This window comes from Sabethes cyaneus, chromosome 1, assembly GCF_943734655.1.
Source record: "Sabethes cyaneus chromosome 1, idSabCyanKW18_F2, whole genome shotgun sequence".
NCBI lineage: Eukaryota > Metazoa > Arthropoda > Insecta > Diptera > Culicidae > Sabethes > Sabethes cyaneus.
The window spans coordinates 148,577,003-148,602,032 of NC_071353.1; the positions used below are offsets into that span (position 1 = coordinate 148,577,003).

Below are 25,030 nucleotides of genomic sequence, written 5' to 3' on the forward strand. Positions count from 1 at the left end.
TGTAGAAATGGATGGACAATTCGACGACATTCCATATTTTACTGAAGCTTAGTAGAGGAAAGGTATTGCAACGAGGTTTCGATCTTCGCAAAGTGATTGTGGAATTCATGGAAAGTAAGCGAAAATCGGCTGTGGAGAAGGATGAAATCTTAAACCTAAATAGAACTCGCTCATAAAGCAGTCTGAATAATAGCCTACGTTTCACCCTAGCTACAGTCAACCGTTAATCTGATTCCCGCCAAGTCGGTGGTATTCGGTAAAATGTTAGAGCAAAATTTATACCGGTTTCAGAACATTTCGTTCTGAAAACCCGACTGCCATCACTGTCATCTAAAATTGACTTGAAACTTGTATAAAATCTCTCAATCCAAGCAACCTTTTTCTCTCAAGTTTCAAACACACGGCGTCAGCCGAGAAAAACAGAGAGAAAATGCCTCAAATCATTCAATAGCCTGAAAGAAGGAACAGTACCGATTCAGACTTCGTTCGTCGTGGTTTGTCGTATTCAATTTCCGAAAGTTTGTGCTTAGAAAGTGACCGTCGTCGTCGTCGTCGTCTCTTCACTAAAGTGACAAAGTAACCAAAGCGTTCTGTGTGTGTTTTTGTAATGTTGCGTGTTGTGTTTGATCCAATCAAACCGTCGTCGGTCGGTCGGTTGCTGATGAATATTGATTGTCACAGCAAACAGCGACATTTTTATTTTTAGTAGGCATTTGTTCTACTTCGTGTTTTGTTGAAATCGATAACCTGAACGGTTGGAAAGGTGCCTAATTTGTTTTTTTTTTTCAATGTAAGAAGAAATAAAAACACAAACCAAGGCAAGGGTGGTGGCCTACTGCGGTGGTGCGGTGCGACGCTACTAAGAGCTAGCACGGATGGTGGAGGTGAATGTTTTGGGTCCGGTTCGGTTGGGACTGCAGTAGAGTGTGACTAAAGTTACAGAGCCGTGCAGGAATCTGCGGTATTTTTGCGATTTGAATAATTGGTGCCAGGCACGGAAGCAGTCGTCGTGTGTATAATAGCTGGTATAACCCAGACCAGACCAGACCAGGTGGAAATAGTTTTCAGCTGTTGTGTCAAAGTGAACGTGAGGAAAACGTCCAGTGCGGATCTGCAGCAATTTTCCGGTGGTTCCAGCGCGCAATCTGGTCGAAATAAATTTCTCGATGCTAAAACAAGACACAACCAGAAGGACCCGGTGCGGGGGAGTGGAGTGTGTTTCGTGAAATTATTTTCCAAGTGCATACCAAAAGCTAGCGTTTCTGCTTAACTTGTCCTCGGAATCGGTTGAACAGAGGAAAACAGGCATCCGGTCACGAAAGTTGAAGAACCTGGGCATAAAACGAAACTAACCAAAATATAAACGCGCACGCACGCATACTTGTACACAAACGCAGAGTTTGAAAGAGGAAAACTTGTTTACGAATCGAAACGCGGTGAAGAATAACAACCATTTATTATATTGTGCTGTGAGCGAATGTCGCGATCCCATCCGTGTGTAGACACACCGACAGTGGCTTGAGTTTCCGTCGGATCGAAGCGTCGATCCGATATTGCAGATAGAGGTGGTTCGTTTACGTGCCCTTTGGTGACAGACCGCGGCTTGCTTTGATCGAGCGCACGTGAACGCATTTGCGTGCTGTCAGTTTCAAACGAACAAATATGGATGTTCAAAAATCGTCCAATTTCTCCCGAACGGATCAGTGAAGAAACCAAACCAAAACCGACCACGACACTAGGTCTGGATGGAAAACCGTCTTCTCTAGTTTAGATGGTAAGTAACACGTTTGATGTTTCCAACACACCCGTAAAGATAAATGTTGCCCAGAACTGCCGTGGCAGTGCGATATTGATTTTAATTGTTATTGGCACGGCAAAAACGGACATTACTCGAAGGAAAAATATGAGGCCCGGTCTGGTCTGCATCGCGCAGTTGTTACCATTCGGACCAGCCAACCAGCCAGCAGTACTGTACGGGAGCGTGGAGTTAATTATTATTTCATCGCTCCCTCCATTTAGTGTATACAAACATCCCATTTATTTTTGGCTTTCTCGCTGCTGGCCGTTCCGCGCAGTACACCACTCTAGCACTGGCTGACAGACGGACGAACGAACGGACAGTCGACTGTCGGTCAGAGGTTTGTCTTTTGTATTTAAGCACTTGCCTCAGCCTCAGTCTCAAACCAAACAACTAACCAACGAACGCAACCAGCCAGCCAGCCAGGCCAGCTCGTCGTCGTGACGCGCACAAGGAACCGTTGTTGGCAGCACGTTAATTTTGTTAGCTAACGAACTAATCTTATGTTGAATGTTATTCTTTGGTTAATGGACCAATGATTAATCGGCGTTCTGTTACCGAAACAGAGAACTGCCAACTGGGCGTAGAATGCATGTTTCCTAGAACATCTGGGAAGGTTCTGTCGTAAATTTGTGCCGGTAAATTGAAGCCCTCTGCAGCAAAATTGCCTAGCAAGTTAAATACTATCTTTTGACAGTATTAAAGAGTATTCTTTGGAACTATTTTTGCAAAGAAAAAATCGCGATGCGTGATGGCTTCGAGAAAATTGTTCAGAAATTCACAATCAGACAACATAAGATTCACAAGATCTAAAGACATGCCTTGTAAGTAGCAAGTTCTTGTTCACTTGCCTCATTCCGGTTAGAAAATTTGAATTTGTTGGGTATTTTTGTTGACAACTTTTTGTCCGCGGTTTTGGGCAGACGGCGGAGCCATACGGCCGGTGCTAATGGGTGAGCATAATATAAGTTATTTTAATTATTTTTTTTTCGTTTTAGCTTATGAAGCACCTGCTATATAGTGAAAACTTTGGCCAATACGAGTGTTAATACTGCCCAAGGATACCGAAAGAAAAAATTCAATCAATTATTAGAAGCACTTATGGAAGCTCAAAGGACGCAACTCTATTCCATTCGAAGGACTGCTGGTGCGGTTGTTCTATTTTTGTCCATATATATTTACCACGTTTCATAAATTAACTAGAATCGGGAAGAGGGAGGGACCATCAGAGCACTTGTTTGAAGCGGTGTGCCTAGGGAAAGTGAAACAGTCAACTTTCTAGGGTTAATCTTGGCCCAATTAATAACACATCGTGGATAATGAGCGGTCTCTTCCCACCACCTGCTGGAGTCCTTTTCTGCATAAAGACGGTTTATTCAACGATTTACCGAGGCGACTTAGCCCTTGGAAGGCGATTCTGTAAATCCCTGGTACGTGTAGGTGATGTTGCTTATCGACCAATTCCCTTTTGGCCCTCCATACAAGAGTTGGGAAGCATGACCAATCTTTGAATATGTACAACTCTTTTTGACATGATAGGCTCCTTGCTATGAACGGGTGTTCTGCTAAGGCAGGTGGTAGTACCATTTATTCATTATTCATTACAACTTTTTGTCATTTTTTCGCTGTTTTTGGCGCCTTTGCGTCGTCATTTAACCGGCTTTCTGTTCCATAGTTTTAATTTTTCCTCGCTTTTTTGCATGTTTTGTCGTGTTTCACGCTTCTTAAACGTCTTTTCGCCGTATTTTTGTTCGTTTTGAAGCAAAGATGTCGTTTTTTATTGCTTTTTCAACGTTCTTTCTGCATATTCGCAATTTTTTTTCGCATGTTTTGTTGCCTTTTCACACTTTTTAAACTCCTTTTCTGGTTTTGTTATCGCTTTTTAGCATCGATTCGTCATCTTGTTTTTGCAACGCTTTTCGCCGTTTTTTGTAATTTTTTACTGTATTTACTTCAGATTCATCATCTTTTTTCGATTTTTCCGTATCTTTATGATATATTTTTGTTGTCTTTTTGCCATATTTTTATTTTTATCTTCGGTTTATTATTTTGAAATCCACTTTTGGTCATGTTTGTTGCTGTTTTCGGGGTTTTTTGACGTTTTTGTTGTTGTTTCGGTGTCTTTTCGTCTGTCTTTCATCGGACTACACAATGTCCGTTTGTCGTTGTCTTTTTTGCATGTTTTATCTAGTTTTTTGACGTAGGACTACGTCTGTGTTTACTATATTGGGACTGGGTAGCACTTTGTAAAAACGAAAAATAGAAGTGTAACGTTTGAATGAAATATTTCAAACGCTAATAGCTACTATACTACTGAGCGAAACATAACAGTTAATATGTCGTTGGATAGATAAAATGTCCAGCAATTTTATAGTAACATATTAATAATCATTTTTTATACGCTAAATAGTGAAAATGTGTGTAAAGTTTTAAAGTCGAATTTTCCCATACATTTCCCTTGTGATCGCCTTGCTTCACAGGCACGGACGACAATTAGATACACCAAAGGATTTGGATCCAAATGATAACCTTTGAGACCACTTTGTAAGCCACACCCCTTTTCCAATCCAATTGGCAACATCGATGGCTATTGACGGCAACACCGACCCCGAAGACAAGCGGTATCAGCGGGCAATGGCCAACGTGAATCCCACACGATGCACTTTACGTTACATTTTGCATTATCCCCATCGCAGACATGCGAAATTGTTCGATAGCTTGCTCAATCAGTGTCGGACAATCATTTAAGCAGCAGCAGCCGATATGATTTCCTCCACCACCTACACTAGCTTACAAGTAGCAGCGGCAGTGCCAGTGACTGTAAAATGGTACACTTGGTTCGCCGCTTGCTCATTTATCGCACGATCGCATTGACGGACGGTCAGTATTTATCATCGATGGCTATTGGTGGCGAAACCAACGGCATTTGGCGGCAACACCGACAGCAATTGGAGGTAAAAACGATGGCATTTTGGCGGCAACACCGGCAATTGGATGCAAATCCAAGGACTTTTGCGGCAAATAATGGCAATTCGAGGCATACCCGATGGCATTTTGGCGGCAGTTTCAATGGCAATTATCGCAAACCAACACTGAAGGCAAATGGAAACAGATCGACTGACGGGCAGCAAATTCAGCAGCAGGCCATTGTGGTCCTCAACATTTCTTATAAGAACTATAGTAATTGAAGAATGGAAAGATTTTTCTACACTTTCTAAACGTTCCATGTTGCGTTATACCATGGTAAACATGGAAAATGCTTGCTCATTCAGCGTCGGATAATCATTTGAGCAGCAGCAGCAGTCGATCTGGTTTCCCCCAACACCTACACTAGCTTACAAGTAGCAGCGGTAGTGCCAGTGACTATAAAATAGCACACTTGGTTCGCCGTCTGCTCATTTATCGCACGATCGCACTGACGGACGGTTAGTATTTACCGTCGACAGCTATTGGTGGGGCAACACTAGTAATTGGCGGCAACGCCGATGACAAATGGAGGCAAAAACGATGGAATTTCGGCGGAAACACCGGCAATCGGAGGCAAACCAAGAGCTTGGGATGGCAATTGGTGGCAAGACCAAGGACATTTCGCAGCAACACCGGTTGTTAGTGGTAACATTAATAGCAATTGGAGGCAAAGCCGATGGCATTTTGGCGGCAGCTTCGATCGCAATTATCGTAAACCAACACTGATGGCAAACGGAAACGGAACGACTGACTGGCAGTAAATTCAGCAGCAGGCCGTTGTGGTCTTAAACAGTTCTTATAAGAGCTATAGTAATTGAAGAATGGAAAGATTTTTCTACACTTTCTAAATGGTTAACGTTCCATTCGGATAATTCTTTGAGCAGCAGCAGCAGCAGCCGGTTTCTCCCACACCTACACTAGCTTACAAGTAGCAAACGGCAGTGCCAGTGACTATAAAGTTGCACATTAGGTTCGCCGTCTGCTCATTTATCGCACGATCGCACTGACGGACGGTCAGTATTTTGATAAAACTAATCCATTTCTACTTTACAGTGATTTGGTATTTCCTATCACTCCTGTATTAGCGGGCAACCATCATCCTAGAGTCTAAAGGACCGAATAGCGACATCCATCTATATATTGGCAACAGTAATTATAGTACTGATTTTTAAGAAGTGCTATCAGCTCGAACATAGTTCTTTTCAGGGCCGCCAAACAATTTCAAACAGTTTTTTCAAAACCACCATTGATTCAATGAAGAATTAAATCAGAATATTTCACTCTTCTTTTACAAATAAACACTCAAACAATGATACTCACAGATACTCAAATATGCATATGCCATAAATGCAGTTTGCATTAGTCTTTGATCTAATGATCAGACATAAAGTTATACTTCATCGATTAACACATGTTATCAATGTAATGAGTATTATATGACACAGTCCTACGTCACCCTTTCGTACAACCCTTAGGGCTGTATACCTTGTAGTTTTTTATGCTTTTCAACGCTTTTTTTTGTCCTTACTTCGGCGTCTTTTCGACATTTTCATCGTATTTTTGTGATATTTTCATCGTTTGTGTGTCGTTTTTTGTCCTCTGGATTTGGCCGAAAAAGCGACGAAATTTCGGTGGCTGGTTGTCTTTTTTATATGCCAGAAGGACACTGGGTTTTAAGCCCATCATCACAAGCCCATGCCCATCGGCAGTGTTAATGATAGTCTTTTGTGGCAGTTTTGATTGACTTGACAACAAACAGACCAGAAGAATAAAAGTGACGAAAAGACAACAAAAAAGGCAAAACGACAAACCATAAATCGATGAAAGATGACAAAAAAAAACGAAGGAAAATCAACCAAAATAACGTGTGCCAAAATGATGGTGCCAAACCAACAAGAAAATACGACCAAAACGGTAAAAAACCGTTGAAAAAAACGAGACGAAAACTGCAAAAACTATGGTCAACAAATGACGAACAGACGTCGAAAATGTGATCTAAAGCTAGCGTAAAGGTCGTGAAAAGACGACAAAAATACGACATAAGAATGACGAAAAGACTGTAAATAGACGACAAAAAGACAATGAACAGGCGGCGAAAAATGGATGCAAATCAACAAAAACAAAAATACGATGTACACACGCCGAGGAAGTGTTAAAATTAATAGAGCACAAACTTTCAAATAGATTAATTAACACCGCGTTTCTTCATAATTTCAAATCTTCAATTATAATTTATTTTTTCCTTTGAATGTTATAATGGCGTTGTACCCCGGAATGTTTCATAATCTCAGTAGGCCCACAGGCTGTGGCAAACTTCATGTATGGTTTTGCATTCTCAATAAAAACAAGCAAACAAAGACGTAATAGCGTAAAAAATGGCGCATTATTGATTGTTATCCAATCGAATTATGCATTTTTATTATTATTTTTTTACAACTACTTCCTATTTTTCATCGTTCTCCCTGTCTGTCTGTTTGCAAAGAACAATATGCCAAAAGGTGCACCATTGGTGTGGGTGGTTGGTGGTTGGGGGTTGAGTTTGCCGAGGCGCACGCGTTACCATGGTGCGAACGAACTCGACTGAACTGTTATGAAATAAACAGGATGTTTTATGCAACGTTTTTGACTTGGGCTTCCTGTTGTTTGTTCTGTTCAGGCAGAGGCTGCCTGCCTAATGGTTTTTCAGTTCGATTCGATGTTTTCGCAATACGGTTATGCTGTCGTGCTGTGCTGTGCTGTGCTGTCCTGTCCTGTCAGAATTGGCTTGGCTGTCTATATTTTCTTGTTGTGGCGCACTAATATAGAATAAATAAAAATGAAAAACACACGGTGGAAAGCGACTTCGAAATAGAATTGGTTGGAGAAAGATGGCGTAGGTAATTTCATTTTTCAAATCATTGTTACCATGTTCTGGTTAACGGACTGTGAAGCATTTCGAATTTATTAGAGAGCATCAGCAAAGACTAATGCGCTACTTAATTGAATCTCGTACTGCGTTTGGCCAGCCGGCTGGCTGGCCGAGACGGAATGCATTTCTTGAAAGGGTTCAACAGATTTAACCAATCAGAGCGCCATGTCCGCGATGCATTGCTCATCATCATCATCATTTCAGCCAAAACCACTCGCCACTCGAGAAGTTCTACGTAAATTGAGCATAAACCGCAGAACAAAAAGCCGGCATACAGCAGCAGCGGGAGCGGGCAGTACAACGACGTTGATTAGCTTACTACAAGTACCCAGTGTGACGGTAAATCCATCAATGTCATTCATTTTAATGTCCGTACTAAAGCTAGTAGCTAGTCCGTACTGTGGCCGGCCGGGGCGGTGCATTGCAAAGATGCTGGCGGTGGAAATTTTCTCGAGAATCCACCCAGATTAGCTCGAACTGATTGTTTGTATTTATCCGCTCTTTAAGCCGACCATTCCGACGTCCGATGCGGTTAGCTGATGGCCATCTGGACTGTTGTCCCGGGCCATTACGGAAGGGTGCTGGAAAGTACACAAGTCAAGTCAGCAAAACATTCAGAGATGAGTTCCTACTCTGGTACCGGTACCAGGAACGTGCTGTTTGCCGAAATCTATGCGGTATAAAGTGTACCACTATAGTCAAGCATTAAATTTACGATTGAGGTCAAACAACTCGTATAGTAAAATACACATCCAGCACACATTCGCCATGTAACCAACGATTCCAAAATCTGAAATCAAAATAGGAAAAGATACAAGTTAGCCATTGTATCGCCACCCGTAAATTAATAGCTATTTTGTTTCCTCCGGCAGCTTTTTGACGCAGGACTGCGTCTTACAGCAAGGTAAAGCATGGTAGGGCGTCATTTGCAAAAAACAAAAGATGCGACCGCCACAAAATAATAATAGGATTTAATCCACTTATCGTAGATTAAATCAGTTTAATCAGCTTCCTGAGGAAGTCGTTCTCGTCCATGATTTTCTATAGCGCTTTTCGACCGATGGTATCATATGCAGCTCTGAAGCCAACGAACAAATGGCTTGATGCATTCCCACAAATCTGTTCGCAGTTGGTGATAGCCGTCAGAAAATAATTTGGGACAGCACTTTGTAGGCGGCATTGAAACAATCTCACAATCCTGCTTGTCGTCCTTCTTGTAGATCTTTCCATTTATCGCTCTATCGAAATTGCTTTCCACGTCGCCATGGTTTTCTGCCTGGGCACCATTCAGGTGTTCCGATCCAATACAAACAACCACGAATGAGTCTAGAAAGTTGATTGAGCGGAGCTCGATGCGGGCATTCGCGGTAGTCGACAGAAGCTTTAACCCATAAAGTCGCACCCGCCTTCCAACCCTCGAGACCAATCAGTTAGTGCGCAGTTTTTATAACGACAATCCGTGCCAAACTCCAAAAATCGACCGCTCCCAAGCACCCGCTGTCCCCGCAGCCTGCATGGATATGTTTGCAAATGCGCAAAACGGTCGAATGACCTATCATGTCAACGTTAAGACGTCGAAACGTTTTTCTCTCCCTTCTGAATTTATACAATTAACTAAAATATTTAGTATTTCGCTCCTACCTTTCTTTAGCGGTTCCCTTTACCTGTTCTCACCCTCTCCCTGCTTAGATGTACCTAAATTTCCTTGTTTGTCGAGATGACTTCATACTTTCTAGAACCCTTCGAAATAAATAAGGTTCAGGAAGGTACATTAATTAAATTGGTGTAAGGTTGTACTCCTATATACCACCCGAAGTACGCCCCCTAAGGCCAATCTACCAAGCGCAGGGAATTCAAAATTGAAATTAAGGGGACATAAACTTTGTAAGTAAAGGTCCTAGAGATTTGCAACCTTCTGCAAAAACATGTGTTTTGAGTCTTTCAATAATCGCCTAGAACCATATACTCTTGTGAAATGCAACCAACATTCGCTAAATATGAAAAACTTATTTTTGAAGATTTTCCAAAGAAAAGCTCTATAGCTCTGCACTCGATAGAGAAAGAAATGTCATTTGTTGAGCAAAATTGTTTACCTTTAATTTGTCTATAACTTTGCCGAAGAAACCATGCGTCTATCTACGAACACAAAAAATGGAAGTGTATTAAGCCTTTAGCGAACGCGAAACACATAAAACGTATGTTTGCCGTACTCTCATTTGGGTGGTTGGGGACAAGAGGAATCCATACCAGTTTATAGTACTCGACTTAAGCTTGATTTCTTGACTTGAGCACTGATTTCATGAATTCACTTGCCCCATTTTACCCCATAGGCTCGTAAAACTATGGAAATTTAAAGCTTGAATATGCGATAACTCAGCAAGTAAAGGTCCAAGAGATTTGCGGTCTTCTACAAAAATGTGTATTTTAGAAGCTTCGATAATTGCCTAGAACACTGTATTCTTGAAAAATGCAACCAAGAAATGTTAAGTATGAAAAACCAATTTTTGAAGAATATGCCTCATAGTTCAGCACTCGATAAAGATAGAAACTTTATTTCTTCAGCAAAGTTGCTTGTTTTTACAATATTTACAACTTTGTCGAAGAAACTATGTCTATATTTCTTAACACAAAAAAAGTTATTTTTTTATTTCCATACTAGCTGACCCGACAAACTTCCTATTGCCACAAATTAACCTGTGTTGTACATAAATCATGAATCTCGGATGATCTTTGTCACTATCTCGAGTTTTGCAAGCCCCCCAGTGGGCGGCGCTTCCGACGGCGGGTCACCGGCAACACTCGCGACCGGCTCGTCCTGAATGATCTAGTGTTACTATAGATAGTTTTTGTGGTCTTGTTATTGATTAATGTTTTATGGAAGAGTCTCGAATTTCTCGAGTTGGATTAGTTTTTGAGTTTCGCAAAAATTTCTGTTTTATTTGTATGAGAGTCCATATCCCCCTACCACAGGGGTGAGAGGTCTCTAACTATCATAAAATAAATTCACGACTCAAAAATCTCCTACATGCTAAATTTGGTTCCATTTGCTTGATTAGTACTCAAATTATAAGGAAATTTGAATTTCATTTGTATGGGAGCCCACCCTCTTAAAAGGGAAAGGGGTCGTAATACACCACAGAAAAAAAATTCTGCCATCTAAAACTCTCACATGCCAAATATGGTTCCATTTGCTTGATTAGTTCTCGAATTATGAGGCAATTTGTATTTCATTTGTGTAGAAGCCCCCCCTCTTGAAGTGTGGAAGGATCCTAATTCACTGTAGAATATATTTTTGCCTCCAAAAACCTCCACATGCCGAATTTGGTTCTATTTGCTTGATTAGTTCTCGAGTTATGGGGAAATTTGTATTTCATTTGTATTGGAGCCCCCCCTCCTAATGTGGGAAGAGGTCCTAATTCATCACAGAAAAAATTCTTGCCTCCAAAAACACCTACACGCCAAATTTGGTTCCATTTGCTGGATTAGTTCTCGAGTTACCCCCTCTTAAAGTGGGGAGGGGTCCCAATTCATCATAGAAAAAAATTTTGTCTCCAAAAACACACACATGCCAAATTTGGTTCCATTTGCTTGATTAGTTCTCGAGTTATGAGGAAATTTGTATGGAAACCCCCCCTCTTAAAGGGGAGAGGAGTTACAATTCCCCTTATAAAGAGGGAGGGGTCTCAATTTACCATAGAATAAATTCTTGTCACCGAAAACACCCACATGCCAAATTTGGTTCCATTTGCTTGATTAGTTCTCGAGTTATGCAGAAATTTGTGTTTCATTTGTATGGGAGCCCCCCCTCTTAGTGGGGGGAGGGGTCTCTAACCATCACTAAAACCTTTCCTGGCCCCAAAAACCTCTACATGCAAATTTTCACGCCGATTGGTTCAGTAGTTTTTGATTCTATAAGGAACACAGGACAGACAGACAGAAATCCTTTTTATAGGTATAGATAATAAGCGATGACTAACTTTTGACAGTTTTAGATTAAGGAGGATATTCAGAGGAACAAAAATACAAAAGAAGACCATAAATGATAAAATGAAAACAAAAGATACTAGGTATTCTAGTGGCGCACGAAACAAACTTGTCCTACTGAAACGCCGCTCCTGTAACAACACGATTTTTGAACTAAAACTCTCTTTTTATTTCTCATTTTGCTTTTTTTTCTCTTACTTTTTCTTCATTCTTCCTGTTTTTGTTTTTTTTTCTGTCCCATTTGCCGATTTTTTGTCCCATCTTTCTCCTTATACGTCCCGTTTTAGCTCTTTTTCCCGTTTTTCTCGTTTCCTCGATTGTGTCCTAATTTTCGATTCCCCTTTTGGTTGTTCCTCTTATTATATGCTGCTTCTTTTCATCCTTTTCTGTCACGTTCCATTTTTCTTTTCCGTTTTTGCTTTTCATTTTTCATTTTCTGTCTCTATTCCTTTTTGTCATCTTTTCTCTATTTCGCTACTCTTGGCTATCCCGCTTTTTCTCCTTGTTTCCTTGTTTCTGTCTATTGTATCCTCCTTTTCTGTCTCGTTCCTCGCTTTCTTTATGCTTTTTCCTTTCTTCTCATGTTTCTTTTCTCTTCCGTTCTTCATTTATTTATTTATTCGGGATTCCTTTGCTAGCCCTCTTGTTTCTCTTTCCTCGTCTGTAGTCCCGTTTTTCGTTTTTCACTCCTCCGTTTTACATTTCTGTTTTTCTTTTCTTTTTCTGACCCATTTTTTTCCTTTTATGCCCTTTTGACCTCTTTCTCGTTTTCCTCGCTTCCTGTGCCGTTGTTGTTCTTCTTTTTCTTTCACTATTCTTTTTATTTTTGGTTTCTCTTCTTTTGTTTTCCGTATTCCCTTACCTACCCTTACTTTTCTTTTTTCCGCTGTTTCCTCTTTCCTCTGTGTCTTAATTTTTCTTTGTGCCGTTTTTTTGTTTTTTTTTTCTTCCGTTTTACGTCGTTTATAGCTTCTTTTCCTCCTTTTTTCCACTTTCTGTCTCTTTTTTTCATTGACTGTCCCGTTTCCACTTTATCCGTCTCGGATTTCGTTTTTTTTTACTTTTTAACTCCTTTTCAATGCCCTTTTCGTTTTCGTCTGTTCGGTTCTTCCTCGTATTATCTGTAGTATTATGTGCTGATTCTCATTTTTTTCTGACACGTTCTGTTTTTCTTTAGTTTTCTCTATTTTTCTTTCTTTCTCTGTTTCGTTTTCAATTAGTCTATTCTCGATTCTCCATTTCGCTGCTCCCGCATTTTGACGTAGAACTACGTCTTACCACAGGGTGTCCATCCAAAATTTGGATTCAAGCCAGCGTCACGAAAGAATGAAAGATTTTGAACGCTAATAGCTCTTCCAATTTAGAACGGATTTTGATGATTCGTATATTATTCGACTCATAAAAGATGCAGCAAGGCTTTCTTGAACAGATTGTTTTCTAATCGCTAGGTAGTGAAAATCAACGAAAACTAAACGAAGTTAAAATTTTCCTATATATTTTCTATGTGATAGCCCTGACAAAGAAGAAACTTACGGTGGTTGCGTAGTGCTGCCTTGTTGACATGTAAAGGTTATTGAAATGACAAAAAGAAAAGAAAAGCAGAGCCATCGTTCGCTGCTCGACTTCCGAGCAGATCACTGCAATTTTCCTCTTCGATCTTAGCTTAGAAAACCCCACCAGTAGTAATCCTACTTAGATATCGTCGTTTGGTTATTGTACAAGTTTCACTTTCAATAATGGTTTTTGCTTGCTACAAAACAAAGCAAATCTTATGTGCTACATTTCGATTTGGAACCTTGATCTTCTGTTTCTGTACGACAGCAAGGTAAGAGCGAAACTTAGACTTATCAAAAATACGATACAATTATTTAGCGCCACGTATATGTCAATTATGGACTAAAAAGTTTTCTTTAATATCCTAGGTTTCGTCGCAAAAACCCGCCTAATGTAGTTTTGTTTCATTTCTTCTTTTCTATTCAGTTTATCCTCATTTTGTTTCTCGTTCCTCGCATTCTTTATGCTTTTTCCTTCTCTTTTCTTTAATTTTCTTCCGTTCTTCATCTTTTGCTGTAAAGTATCCGCATTTTTTGATTCATTTTCCCTCCTTTTTATCTCCCGTTTTGACGTAGGGCTACGTATTGGTATCAATCGATTGGAAATTTTTCCAAAAAACCATTATAACACAGTAGATTACATGTTTCCCTAACAGACGTTTAGTAATTGAGAAAATGTAAGACGAATATTCATTATTTCATTATTTTTATTTTTTTTGCCTTCCCACGTCAATGCTTCCCTAGCATGGATGACAGAAATATATACAAGTTGAGCTATGGGTTAAGCTCCCTTATGATTGTATTTAATTTGCGCCCTATAGAATCCGATCGAAAATTGTTGAGCTTCAGCTGTTGCTGCTTCCTGTTCTGCTCGACATCGAAATTCACCAAGCGAGACGCCAACAAACCGAAGAATCTATTGGCTCATCCGCCAGCGAACGATACGGTTTTGGCTGCTATTTATTTGAAACTATTGCTTGCCTTTCGTTGCGCATCGTCATTCGGTCAGCGGCTTTGGTTGGCGACACATAACATCATAAACATAAAAGTCTATCTTGATTTCCACCATTAACAGTATTTCCACCATTAATCCTCACACCAATAACCTATTTGATGGACGAAAGTAGACAATGGACACCACGAGTCAGAAATTTGAGAATTCGACATTAACAAACGGACCTTTTCAGGTCCACCATTTGAATTAGCTGAAGAGTTGAAATTATGAATTTCCCACATGTAAGCACACAATCCTCTAATGTGCAACTTGGGCATCTATATATGAAATCCATACAAAAATCACCGGCTTTAGCATTGGGAGACGAATTGCTCTACATTCGTAGTCCTACGTCAACTACCACTAGGCACTATACACCAGGGCCCTCGTACTTTTTTGACGTGGGACTACGTCTTACGGCAAGTTTTGAGATAGGGTGTCATTCCAAAAAATCGAAAAATGCGAGCGTCACGAAAAATGAAAGGTTTTGAGCGCTAATAGCTCAGCGGTTTTCCGATCGATTTTCAATATTCTTACACCAATCGATCGGAAAATTTTTTAAGAATTGACCCAAATGAAGAAAAATATGGATTCTTGATGTTGAACTATTGAAAAATTGAAAATAATGAACCTATGTTTTACCAGAATTTTCGCTTCGTGATCGGTTGGAAGATTCTTTACGATGATCTAAACCTATACCAATTTGATATCTGTGCTTGGGAAGTAAGCCAAAACAAATGACAAAGTTTCCCCATTTCAACAAGATTTCTTAACACCGCGGTTCAACCTAGACCATTTTGATGTCCTTGCTTGGGAAGTACGCCAGAGAGAGTGACAAAGCTCCCTCGAGCCAACAGATTTCTTACGAACGCGATTAAACCTATTCCAATTTGATATCTGTGTTAGGGAAGTGTGCCTGAAAAAATGACACAAGTTCATTGTCCCAACAGATCGCAAATTCTTTACTGCGAGACAATTAAACCTCGGCGAATTTGATATCTGTGTTGGAAAAATGTGCTACAGCTGTAGTGTTCGGTTATAATACGTCTCTGTATGAATACGCATGCTTGCCGTTTCATTAGAAGTGTAGTGAAAAGATGTGCTGTTGATAAAATAGGATTGAATTGGTAAAATCCCTTCAACGTGGGAAATACGGATAATAAAAACAATCTTTAATTTCAGTAAGGTAGCAGAAAAGCAATAGTTTGTGTTCTTGATTTTGTTAAATTGTTTTCAAATGCACGATATTTTGAGAATTGAACGTATGCAGTGTCACTACTTTGATAAATGTTACATACAACGCATGTAGCATGTATATATGTTGCATATAGCATGTATACATGAAGAATCGAATGATTACAAGTATGAATACATGCTACTATCACTACAAAGATACTTACGTAGTCCTGCGTCACCTATATATGCGGTCGTGTCTTGTACACAACCCCTCTGATTTTTTTCGTCACTTTCTGTTCGGTTTTGACGTTTTCGGTTCCGGTTTTCGTCTTTTCTCACTTTTTTCAACTCCTTTTCTATGCAATTTAGTTTTCGTCTCTTTTCGGTTCTTCCTCTTATTTTATGCTGTTTTTCACCCTATTCTATCACTTTCTGTTTTTCTCTGCCTTTCTTTCAGGAACAGAAAAGAGCTCTTTTTCTGTTCTCGTTTCTCCATTTTCCTACACTTGTAATCTCTCCTATTTTATGCAGTTTTTTGTTGGACTGGAAATTAGACTTGGAAACGGACTAGAAATTGGTGTTCAAGTTGGACTTCTTTGGGCTTGAAGCTTTCCTTCAATTGAACTGGAAATTAAATTTAAAATCGCAGTAATATTTGACTGGAAGTTTTACTTTTTTTCTGTTATATTTTTTCTCCTCCTTTTCTGTGCCATGTTCTTAGGTTTTTCTCACTTCCCCTCAATGTATCCTCTTTTTCATTCATTTTCTTTTTTTCTATCCCGTGTTTTCTATTGTATTGTTTCGGGTTTCTTCATTTTCTGTCCCATTTTTTCTTCTTTTTAGTCCTGTTTTTCTTTCTTTCCCGTATTCAAACGTTTTGTTTTTTTTTTTACCTTTTTTCGTTTCCAATTTTCGTCTTTTTCATTCGCGTCGTTCTTCATGTCTGTTCCGTTTTGCCTCTTTGTGATGCCTCCTTTTTTCTTTTTTTTTTTCTACCATGTGGATTCTGTTTTTACCACTAGTCTTTCCCATTCTCTAGGGCATTTTTCTTGTCTATTCTTCCGTTTTACATTTTTTCATTTCATTTACATTTCTGGGACAGAAATTTTCTCTTTTTATATCCCATTTACCGTTTTTTCCTAGTTTCCTGTTTCTTGTTTTTCTTTCGCTATTTCCCTTTCCCTTTAGTAGTCGTTTTCTCGACTTTTGATTTTCGCTCTTTCCTCTCACTTTATTCCTGTTCGCTCCGTTTGTCCCGTTTCTTGACCTTTTTCGTGTGTCCTAATTTTCCTCTGCTCCGTTTTTCCTTTTTTTCTCCTTTCGTTTTACCACGTTTTTAGGCCACTTTTTCTTTTCCTGAGGTTTTTTTTGTTTATTTTTTCGTCATTTCGTGTTCCGTTTCGATTTTTTCGATCCCGGTTTTCGTCTTTTCTCACTTTTTAATTCCTTTTCTATGCCATTTTCCGTTTTCGTCTGTTCGGTTCTCCCTCTTATTATGTGTTGCGTATAATCCTTTTCTATCACGTTTTGTTTTTCATTTTTTCTCTGCATTTTTCTTTCTCTGTCTCTTTTTCAGTTCTCGTTCCTCCATTTTGATGCTCCCGTATTTGATTTTCCTCCTTTTCTATCCCGCATTTTCTGCTTTAAGTCCCTTTTTTCCTTTCAAGTCCGGTTTACTCTCATTTTCTTTCTCGTTCGTCGCTTTCTTTATGCTTTTTCCATGTTTTCTCTTCTCTTCCGTTCTTCATCATCTTTTGCTGTAAAGTGTCCTCGTTTTTTGCCACATTTTCGCTGTTTTTCTCTCCGGTTTTCTTCTTTTCCCTTCTTTTTTCACTTTTTATGTCCCGTTTTTCCTCTTTTTCGGTCCCATTTGTGCAATTTTAATCACGTTTTCCATCGTGCTCTTTTCCGCTTTTTTCTCCTGTCCAATTTTTCTTTTTTTGCTTCTTTTTCTGGAGAGCAGCAAGAGACGGTCTAGCTCTTGATCCACCGGTAAATTCAATAGAAGCAACTTACACAAAATGAAGAGGAGTTAAAATTGAGATAAATAGGTTGTAATAAAAAAAAGTAGAAGGGTCTGCATCTCAGGACACTAACCTAGGCTTGGCGTAGGACTACGAATGGTATACCTCTCGAATGGTACAGTCCCTCTCTTTAATATTGATTCTACGGAGCTTTCTAAAGAATTCGTATTAAGACATTGAGTGATTCTCGCTGAAACGGTCACGCGGTTTTAAAATATTGGAACTTTTGCGCTTATTTGGTTGAAAATGGTTAAAAAATAAGAATTACACTTTTGATACCTCGAAATAGTGGACCCCTCGTTTGCCAAGGGGCCTAACAGTTTGAAACAACTAACAAATAGGTCGGTTCTGTAAAGAAAAAGAACAGGGCTTTCAAATGGAGTAAAAAAAAAATTGGCGGCCATCTTGGATTTGGTCGCCATATTCGATTTTATCAATTTTATAGCATTTTTCTCAGATTTCCAATGGTGTTCTTAACATGAAAATCGGTTGGGGGGCTCATGGTGAAAACGGCCATTTTTTGATAAAATCCAAGATGGCCACCAAAAAAAAATTTTTACTTCATTTGAAAGCCCTGTTCTTCTTCTTTACAGAACCGGATCATTTGTTAGTTGTTTCATGGTAAATTTATGAAATATCACATGATATAAATCTCAAGGTTTGCACAAAATTCAACTTTTTTCGAAACTGTTAGGCCCCTTGGCGAACGAGGGGTCCACTATTTCGAGCTATGAAAAGTGTAACTCTTATTTTTTAACCATTTTCAACCAGTTAAGCGCAAAAGTTTCAATATTTGAAGACCTCGTGTCGGTAGTAGCCCCGTTTCAGCGAGAATTACTCATTAAATTTGACGATGATCAGGTCGAAGTGTATGCTACAATTCGATATATCAACAACAATCTATTAATTCCACTTAAAGGTCCACTCAAATATTTAAGTAGATTTCCGTGGTTCAAGACGCCCAAGACTTGTGGTTTTCCAATTATTACTAAGTTTGGTAGATTTAATGCAAGCTCTGTTTTGATACATTCTATAACCTATAAGAAAATTGAGAGTTTTTAGAGCACATAAACGAACTAACTTTTCCTTCTGCCGTTCAACAAAGCAACAAGAAACATTTGATCGAAAAACCCAGCGGAATTATTTCTTCCAAACTCTCTGTTTACAGCCCTGTAAGTAGCAGGGACGTTCAAAATGTTTCATATTTTCGTGACGGTACCTAGAATCTAAATTATGGAATGACACACAATATGGAATGAAATACAATCAGCAAAAGCGTGTCTACAGTACTGCGGATTGCAAAAGTTTGGTGCCCTATCTTCTGTCAAGCTCTCGGCACGCTAGTGCCAGCCATCAGGCGTTGAATGTACGATTGAGGTCAAACGAGCCGTGTAAACAACAATTCGAAAATCGGAAATCAAAATAGGCAAAAATTAGAATTTGGGAACAAACTAATCGACCATTGTGTCACCCCCCGTAAATTAATAGCCATTTTTTTCTGTTTTTTTACACTTTCACTCCACACCATTTTCTGGACAAAAACAATCGAATGGACACTGCGTGACCACGGTACGGGTTAGACTAATGGGCATTCATAATCATAAAATATTGACAATTAATAAAGACAAGCTTGGGTGCTGTGCGCGATGGCCACCACCCAAGAGGAGAGACTCCAAAGTCGAATGACACTCGCGCGCTCGAAAGAAGTTGAAGATAGAAAAAAAAAAACAACAGGAAGTAACTTCCCACTCTGCTGGCTGGCTGGATATGGAACGAACGGCATGCTTCGATTGTCAAAGCAAGCGAGTGAGCGTGCGTGCGTGCGCTGATGGCTGTCACATCTGCATTTCGAGGAAGTGCTCGGCTCGTCGGTGCTTCTCGACGGTGCCTGGCCGGTTTTACGTAACCGTTTTTTAATCGGTGGTTGTCGTCACTGTGCACTGTACGTTCCTCCCCGGTCCCAGTAACCAGTAACTTATGCCGAAACTATCAACTCCGACGGGAACACGAGGGGAAGGACAGATAGAAAACTTAATATTCAACACCACCGACCGCTCGATCGATGCCTCTCTGGCTGCTGTATGGAGTGTTCTTCCGGTTTGTGTCGTGCAACCGCCGGTTGCACGAGCGTCAATCAAGCAGATCATTATTTTGAACTTTCCACCAATTCCGACCCGCGGTAATTCTAACCTATCTTTTTCGATTTTTTTTTCCTTTTGGTTTTTCAGAACATGCCACCTTGGATCGATGGTGCAACGATGAAGCTGCCCACCAGCACTGCGGAAAAACGGGAACACCAAATCAAGTCAAATTTTGCCAAACCTTCTATCGCCGTCCAATCATCATCAATCATGCACCGAAAAAGCAGCGGCAGTAGGATTTCGAATGACACTTGCTGCAGCAGCCGTCACACTGGTTCCTCCTGCTCCTCCTCCTCCCTGACGGTGGTGGGTTCCTGCTGCTACCGGTTACGGTTACGATGGCTGGCGGGGCTGGTAACGCTGATGACGGTACTGTCGATGGCGGACGCAATTTGCGACGCCGAACGGTGGTGGGATCCGGCCCAGGCAGAATGTGTGCCGTGCACGGTGTGCGGCGAACAGCAGCTGGTGCTGCGACCCTGCCAGGAATACATGGACACGGTTTGCGGGACTATGAAAGATCTTGACATGGATCTTGGTCAGTTGGCTCGCGCCGAAAACAACAACAACAACAACCACCACGAACAGCGCCACTGGAACGAGGTTGGTTTCAATCTGTTCTAGTCTAGTATCGTTATTTTTTTAAACAACAATTTTTTTCGCTCCTGCCATTAGGACCGCCGGCACCGCCGGCCAGATCATTTACTGCACGGCCAATCGCATGCCGGCAACGGCCAGACGGCACAGCACCAGGTGAGCAGTCGCAAGAAGGAAAACACCGAGGAAATTATGTGGGACTGGCAGGCGGCCTCGCTGCTGCTGGCGATCATCGGATGTCTGCTGTTCTTCTTTGCCGCCGCCATTATCGCGCTGAACCAGACGCGCCAGTGGAGGCGAATCGAGAAGCACTTCGACGCGGGTAAGTGGAAAAGTTTTTTTTTGTTTCTGTTTTATTTGGCGCCGTCGAAACACTTGTTCGCGTTCGACTGGGCCTGGGTATCCTGCTGTTGTTGAACCGAACGATCGTGCATCACTAATTTATGGTAGAGTTTCGAAAACGGACACCGGAATCTGCCCGCCTGTCGGCTGCGCCGACCCTAGAATCTAAAATGTCGGCCAATTTGGAGACCCTTTGCTCTGTACCCGACAACACACACATTATAAACGTGCTCCGCCGATCGACCGCAACGGATGTTGGCAAAAAATGTTTACGAATGCCAGAACGGAACCACCCGCCAGCGGGCAGGCGCTACATTTCGGAACGGGCAGCGGGGTTTTACCCCAGTTTTATATGGTTTAATTCTGAGCAGAGTAGTTAAAACACACTGGCTTTTTTGGTTGGCCGGTCAGCCGAAAAGTAACGAGCGGAACATGTAAACTAATTTTCTTTTAGCAAAAAGTCATTAAAAAAGGTGCAACAACTGCGCAGCAGTGCAAATTTCGTTATATGTACTACGTACTGTACCGTACTTTATCGGAACGCAATTGATGATCGCACACTGATCGCCGCGCAACCGGAAGTTACTGCCTGCCGGTGAGGGATCGAGGGACGGATGAAGTGGGGTTTGTTTAGGGAAAAGTAGCGATTTTTATGGCTAGCCAGCACGTCGTCTGCTCGGATCGGTAATTGCGGTGCGAGTGAAATGTGAATGAAATGAATGTGCTTTAGTGTACTGTTTGGAAGAGATTTAGGACCTATATTGTTTATTATCTATAGCCAAGTATTTTCATAATTTTTTTTTAAATTCGATCGATCGATCGAATCGATAATAATAAACCCATAAACGCAAGCTTTTCCTCACTAGCTTGACGTTGGTTATTATATTAGACTTGAATTTGGACTAGTTTGAAGTTTTGCTTCATAAACACGAAGTTTTACGTAAAATTTGGATGGAAATTTTATTCTCTTATTCTCTTGTACGTTTTTTTTCTCTTTTCCAGTCCCGTTTTTACATTTTTTGTTCCGATTTTTCTCTTTTACTGTACCACAATCCTAGTTATCGCTCTCACTTTTGTTCTATTTCCTTCCGTTTTTTACTTTTTCTATCGTTCTTTTTTTCGTCTCGTGTTTCCTGTTTCATTGTTCGGTTTTTCATCAATTCCTTTTCTTTGTTTTCAGTCCTATTTCTCTTGTTGGTCACTCATTTTTGTATTTTTTTTTCGTTTTTTCTTCCCTTTTTCCTTACTCGTTTCCAGTTTTCATCTCTTTCCGAATGTTTTCATCTCTTTCTCTTCTCGGTTTTTGTCTTTATATGTTCCATTTTCCCTCTTTCTGATGGCTCATCCTTTTTGTTCTATGGTTGACTCCCTTTTTTCCCTATGCTCTCCGATTTTTCTTTTCTATCTGCCATTTTTCTGTCCCGTTTTACCTTTTTCTTTGGTCCATTTTTTATGTTTTTCTTTTTTTCTTTTTCTGTCCCCTGTTTCTCGTTTTATATCTCGTTAAATTCCGCCCGTATTCCGGTTTCCGCTATCATTTTTTTGCTCCCTCGCTATTGTTCTTTTCTCTTTTGATTTCTCCTGCTATCTGTTCTGTCTTTCCCGTTTTTCCACCTTTTCTGTTGCGTTTCTTGTTCTTTTTCCGCCTTCTCTCTATTTGCCTCTTTTTTCCTTCTTTTTTCTCTTATTTTTGCTTTCTTTCTACCTGCTCCCCGTTTGTTTGTTTTGTTTGTTCCGTTTTGCTTTTCCTGTTCCGTTTTTCGCCATTTTCTTTTCCTTTATCTCTTTATTGCTCCATTTTTCGTATCTTTTCTTCCATTTTTTCTCGTTTTCGGGGCTTGTTTTTGCTCGTTCCTTCTTTTTGCCTCCTTTTTTGTCATTTCTGTTCAGTTCCGTTCCGTTTTTTACTCCCGATTTTCGTCTTTTTTTCCTTTTTAACTTCCTTTCTAGCCCTTTCTTAGCTTTCATCTGTTCCATATTTCCTCTTATGTCCTGCTTTTCCTCCTTTTCTGTTACATTCTGTTTACTTTACCCCTTTTACCTTCCGTTTTATCCGTTTGTTTGCCGTTTCTCCGTTTTTATTCTCTTCCTGTCCGTTACTTATACTTACTTTACTTTATTGGCGACCGTCCGTCATCGATCCTGCGCCGAACAAATTATGGTCCTGCAGTACTGTCCGTGCTGGGCTTCCGTTAACCAGCTGACCAGCGTGCATCGTCCTCGACAGTGCACATCCTGGAGAACCACATTCCTGGTTCCCTGCTGAAAATAGTTTTGACAACTCTTACGTCGGGCATCCTGGCCACGTGCCCAGCCCACCGCAGCCTGGCACATTGTACTACCTACCCTATATCCGCTTATTTGTATACTTGGTACAGCTCGTGGTTCATGCGTCAGCGTCACACACCGTATTGATGCAGAATTTTACGCCCAATAACTCCTAGCAGACGTCGGTCAGCTTTCTTTAGTGTCCATGATTCGTGTCCGTACAGCGCCACCGGAGTGGAGGATTAGTGTTCTGTTGTTCCTCAACTACTTCATATCGTTTCCCATCCAGCTCCACCTTGGCACCAACGCCGTTTGGACTCCCACGATCCCTGCCAGCAACCATGTACTTCGTTTTGGCAGGGTGTAAGTCCCGTTTATAAGACCTAAAAACCTGCTTCAGTCTATCCAATATCACGAAATTGGCTGCTATTCTGACGCATCGATCCATTCATCCATCCAGCCAGCGTCGCACGAATCAGCATAATTAGTTTCGTCGGAAAATCATGCCCTAGCATTTTCTCTCACAGCTCGTTTCGTTTGAATGAATTGTACGCTGCCTTAAAACTCACAACTACACTTGTGGGTAATTTCCAAGATTTGGGCGGAGGTTTCTCTCCGGAGGAATGAATAGAAGTGGTTCGTCCAATCTATAAAAAGGGTGATCGGCTGGACTGCTACAACTATCGTGGCATAACGCTGGTAAACGCCGCTTACAAGGTACTCTTCCAGAACCTGTTACACCGGCTGGTACCTATAGCACACGGTTTCGTAGGGAATCATCAGACCGGGGTCATGGGAGTTCGTGCCACCATCCGACGGATCTTGCAGAAAAGTCGGGACTACAACGGGAGTGCCTACGCACCATATCTTTATTGATTTTAAAGCAGCATACGATACAGTCGATCGACACCAACTATGGCGGATAATGCACGAACACGGTTATTCCGGATAAACTGGCGCGACTGATCAAAGCTACATTCGATCGAGTGATGTGTTTCGTGCGCCTCTCGGGGACACTCGAGTCCCTTTGAGACACGGCGTGGGTTGAGACAGTGACTGAGACGGCTTAGCCTGCGTGCTGTCCAACATCGTTCTTGTGGGGAGGATCCGACAACGGTAGCCAACTCCTAGGCTTTGCAGATGACTTTGGTATCACAGCCAGGAACTTTGCGTCGGCAGAGGCAATCTACGCCAGACTGAAAGCGGAGTCTAGGAAGATTTGCCTAAAAATAAATGCTTCGAAGACCAAATACACGAAAGGAAGAGGCTCAAAGGAAACAAATGCGCGCCTCCCACGGACGGTAACCGTTGACGGTGACGAACTAGAAGTGGTAGAGGAGTTCGTGTATTTGGGATCGCTGGTGACCACGGAGAACAACACTAGTAAGGAGATCCAGCGGCGCATCCAAGCGGGAAATCGGGCCTACTTTGCCCTTCGTAAAACGCTACGATCAGGAAGCGTACGCCGCCGCACGAAGCTAACAATGTACAAAACCCTTATTAGACCGGCAGTCTTTATGGGCTTGAAGTCATGACGCTGCTCACGGAGGACATACGCGCCCTTGCCGTGTTCGAGCGGAAAGTGTTGCGGACGATATTTGGCGGAGTACAAACTGAAAGCGGAGAGTGGCGGAGGCGTATGAATCACGAGCTACAGACACTACTTGGGGAGATACCCATCGTACATCTAGCGAAAGTTAGCAGGCTACAGTGGGCCGGACACGAGTGGAGACGAGTGCTTGAAACAGCACGGGCCACCCCGGCTCTATGCTACTGAAGAAGAAGATCAGCGATTTGCTTGTTGATTTTAACAGCTTGTTTGATTTTTGCACGTTCGGAAAGTCTTCTACGCATTCATTCGCGTGGAAAAATCAGAGGGGTTGTGCACAAGACACGACCGCATAGGTGACGTAGGACCACGTAAGTCTCTTTGTAGCGATAGTAGGATGTATCCATGTATATAATAATACGATTCTTCATGTATACAAACTACATCCGTAACGGTCATCAAAGTAGAAACATTATATACATTCAATCCTCAACCGATTTTGGAGTTATATCCATGTGTCACGACGGGACCCTTTGGTGCGGTAACGCTCCTAACGGCAGCATACCGTCGGCTGTCAGCGAAGAGTGACATCGAAACTGACGAACGTCAGATACAGTTGGAACGTCAAAACGGAGAAGGCGAGAAGACACATAGTTGTTCGGTACACGCATCGATTCACAGTTAAAATTCTTATTTCTAATTATTTCGCTAAATTTGTTATTCTATTCA

General features: G+C 41.2%; 1 protein-coding gene across 1 annotated transcript in view; it reads left to right on the plus strand.

The window, feature by feature from the left end:
• Positions 1–1,575: 1,575 nt before the first annotated feature.
• LOC128746425 (tumor necrosis factor receptor superfamily member wengen) overlaps positions 1,576–25,030 on the plus strand; it is a 37,755-nt gene continuing 14,300 nt past the window's right edge. The window contains exons 1-3 of the mRNA XM_053843473.1: positions 1,576–1,774; positions 19,633–20,148; positions 20,221–20,464. Coding sequence (XP_053699448.1) covers positions 1,772–1,774; positions 19,633–20,148; positions 20,221–20,464 — 763 coding nt within the window. The 5' untranslated portion in view covers positions 1,576–1,771. The remainder of the gene's footprint in view (positions 1,775–19,632; positions 20,149–20,220; positions 20,465–25,030) is intronic.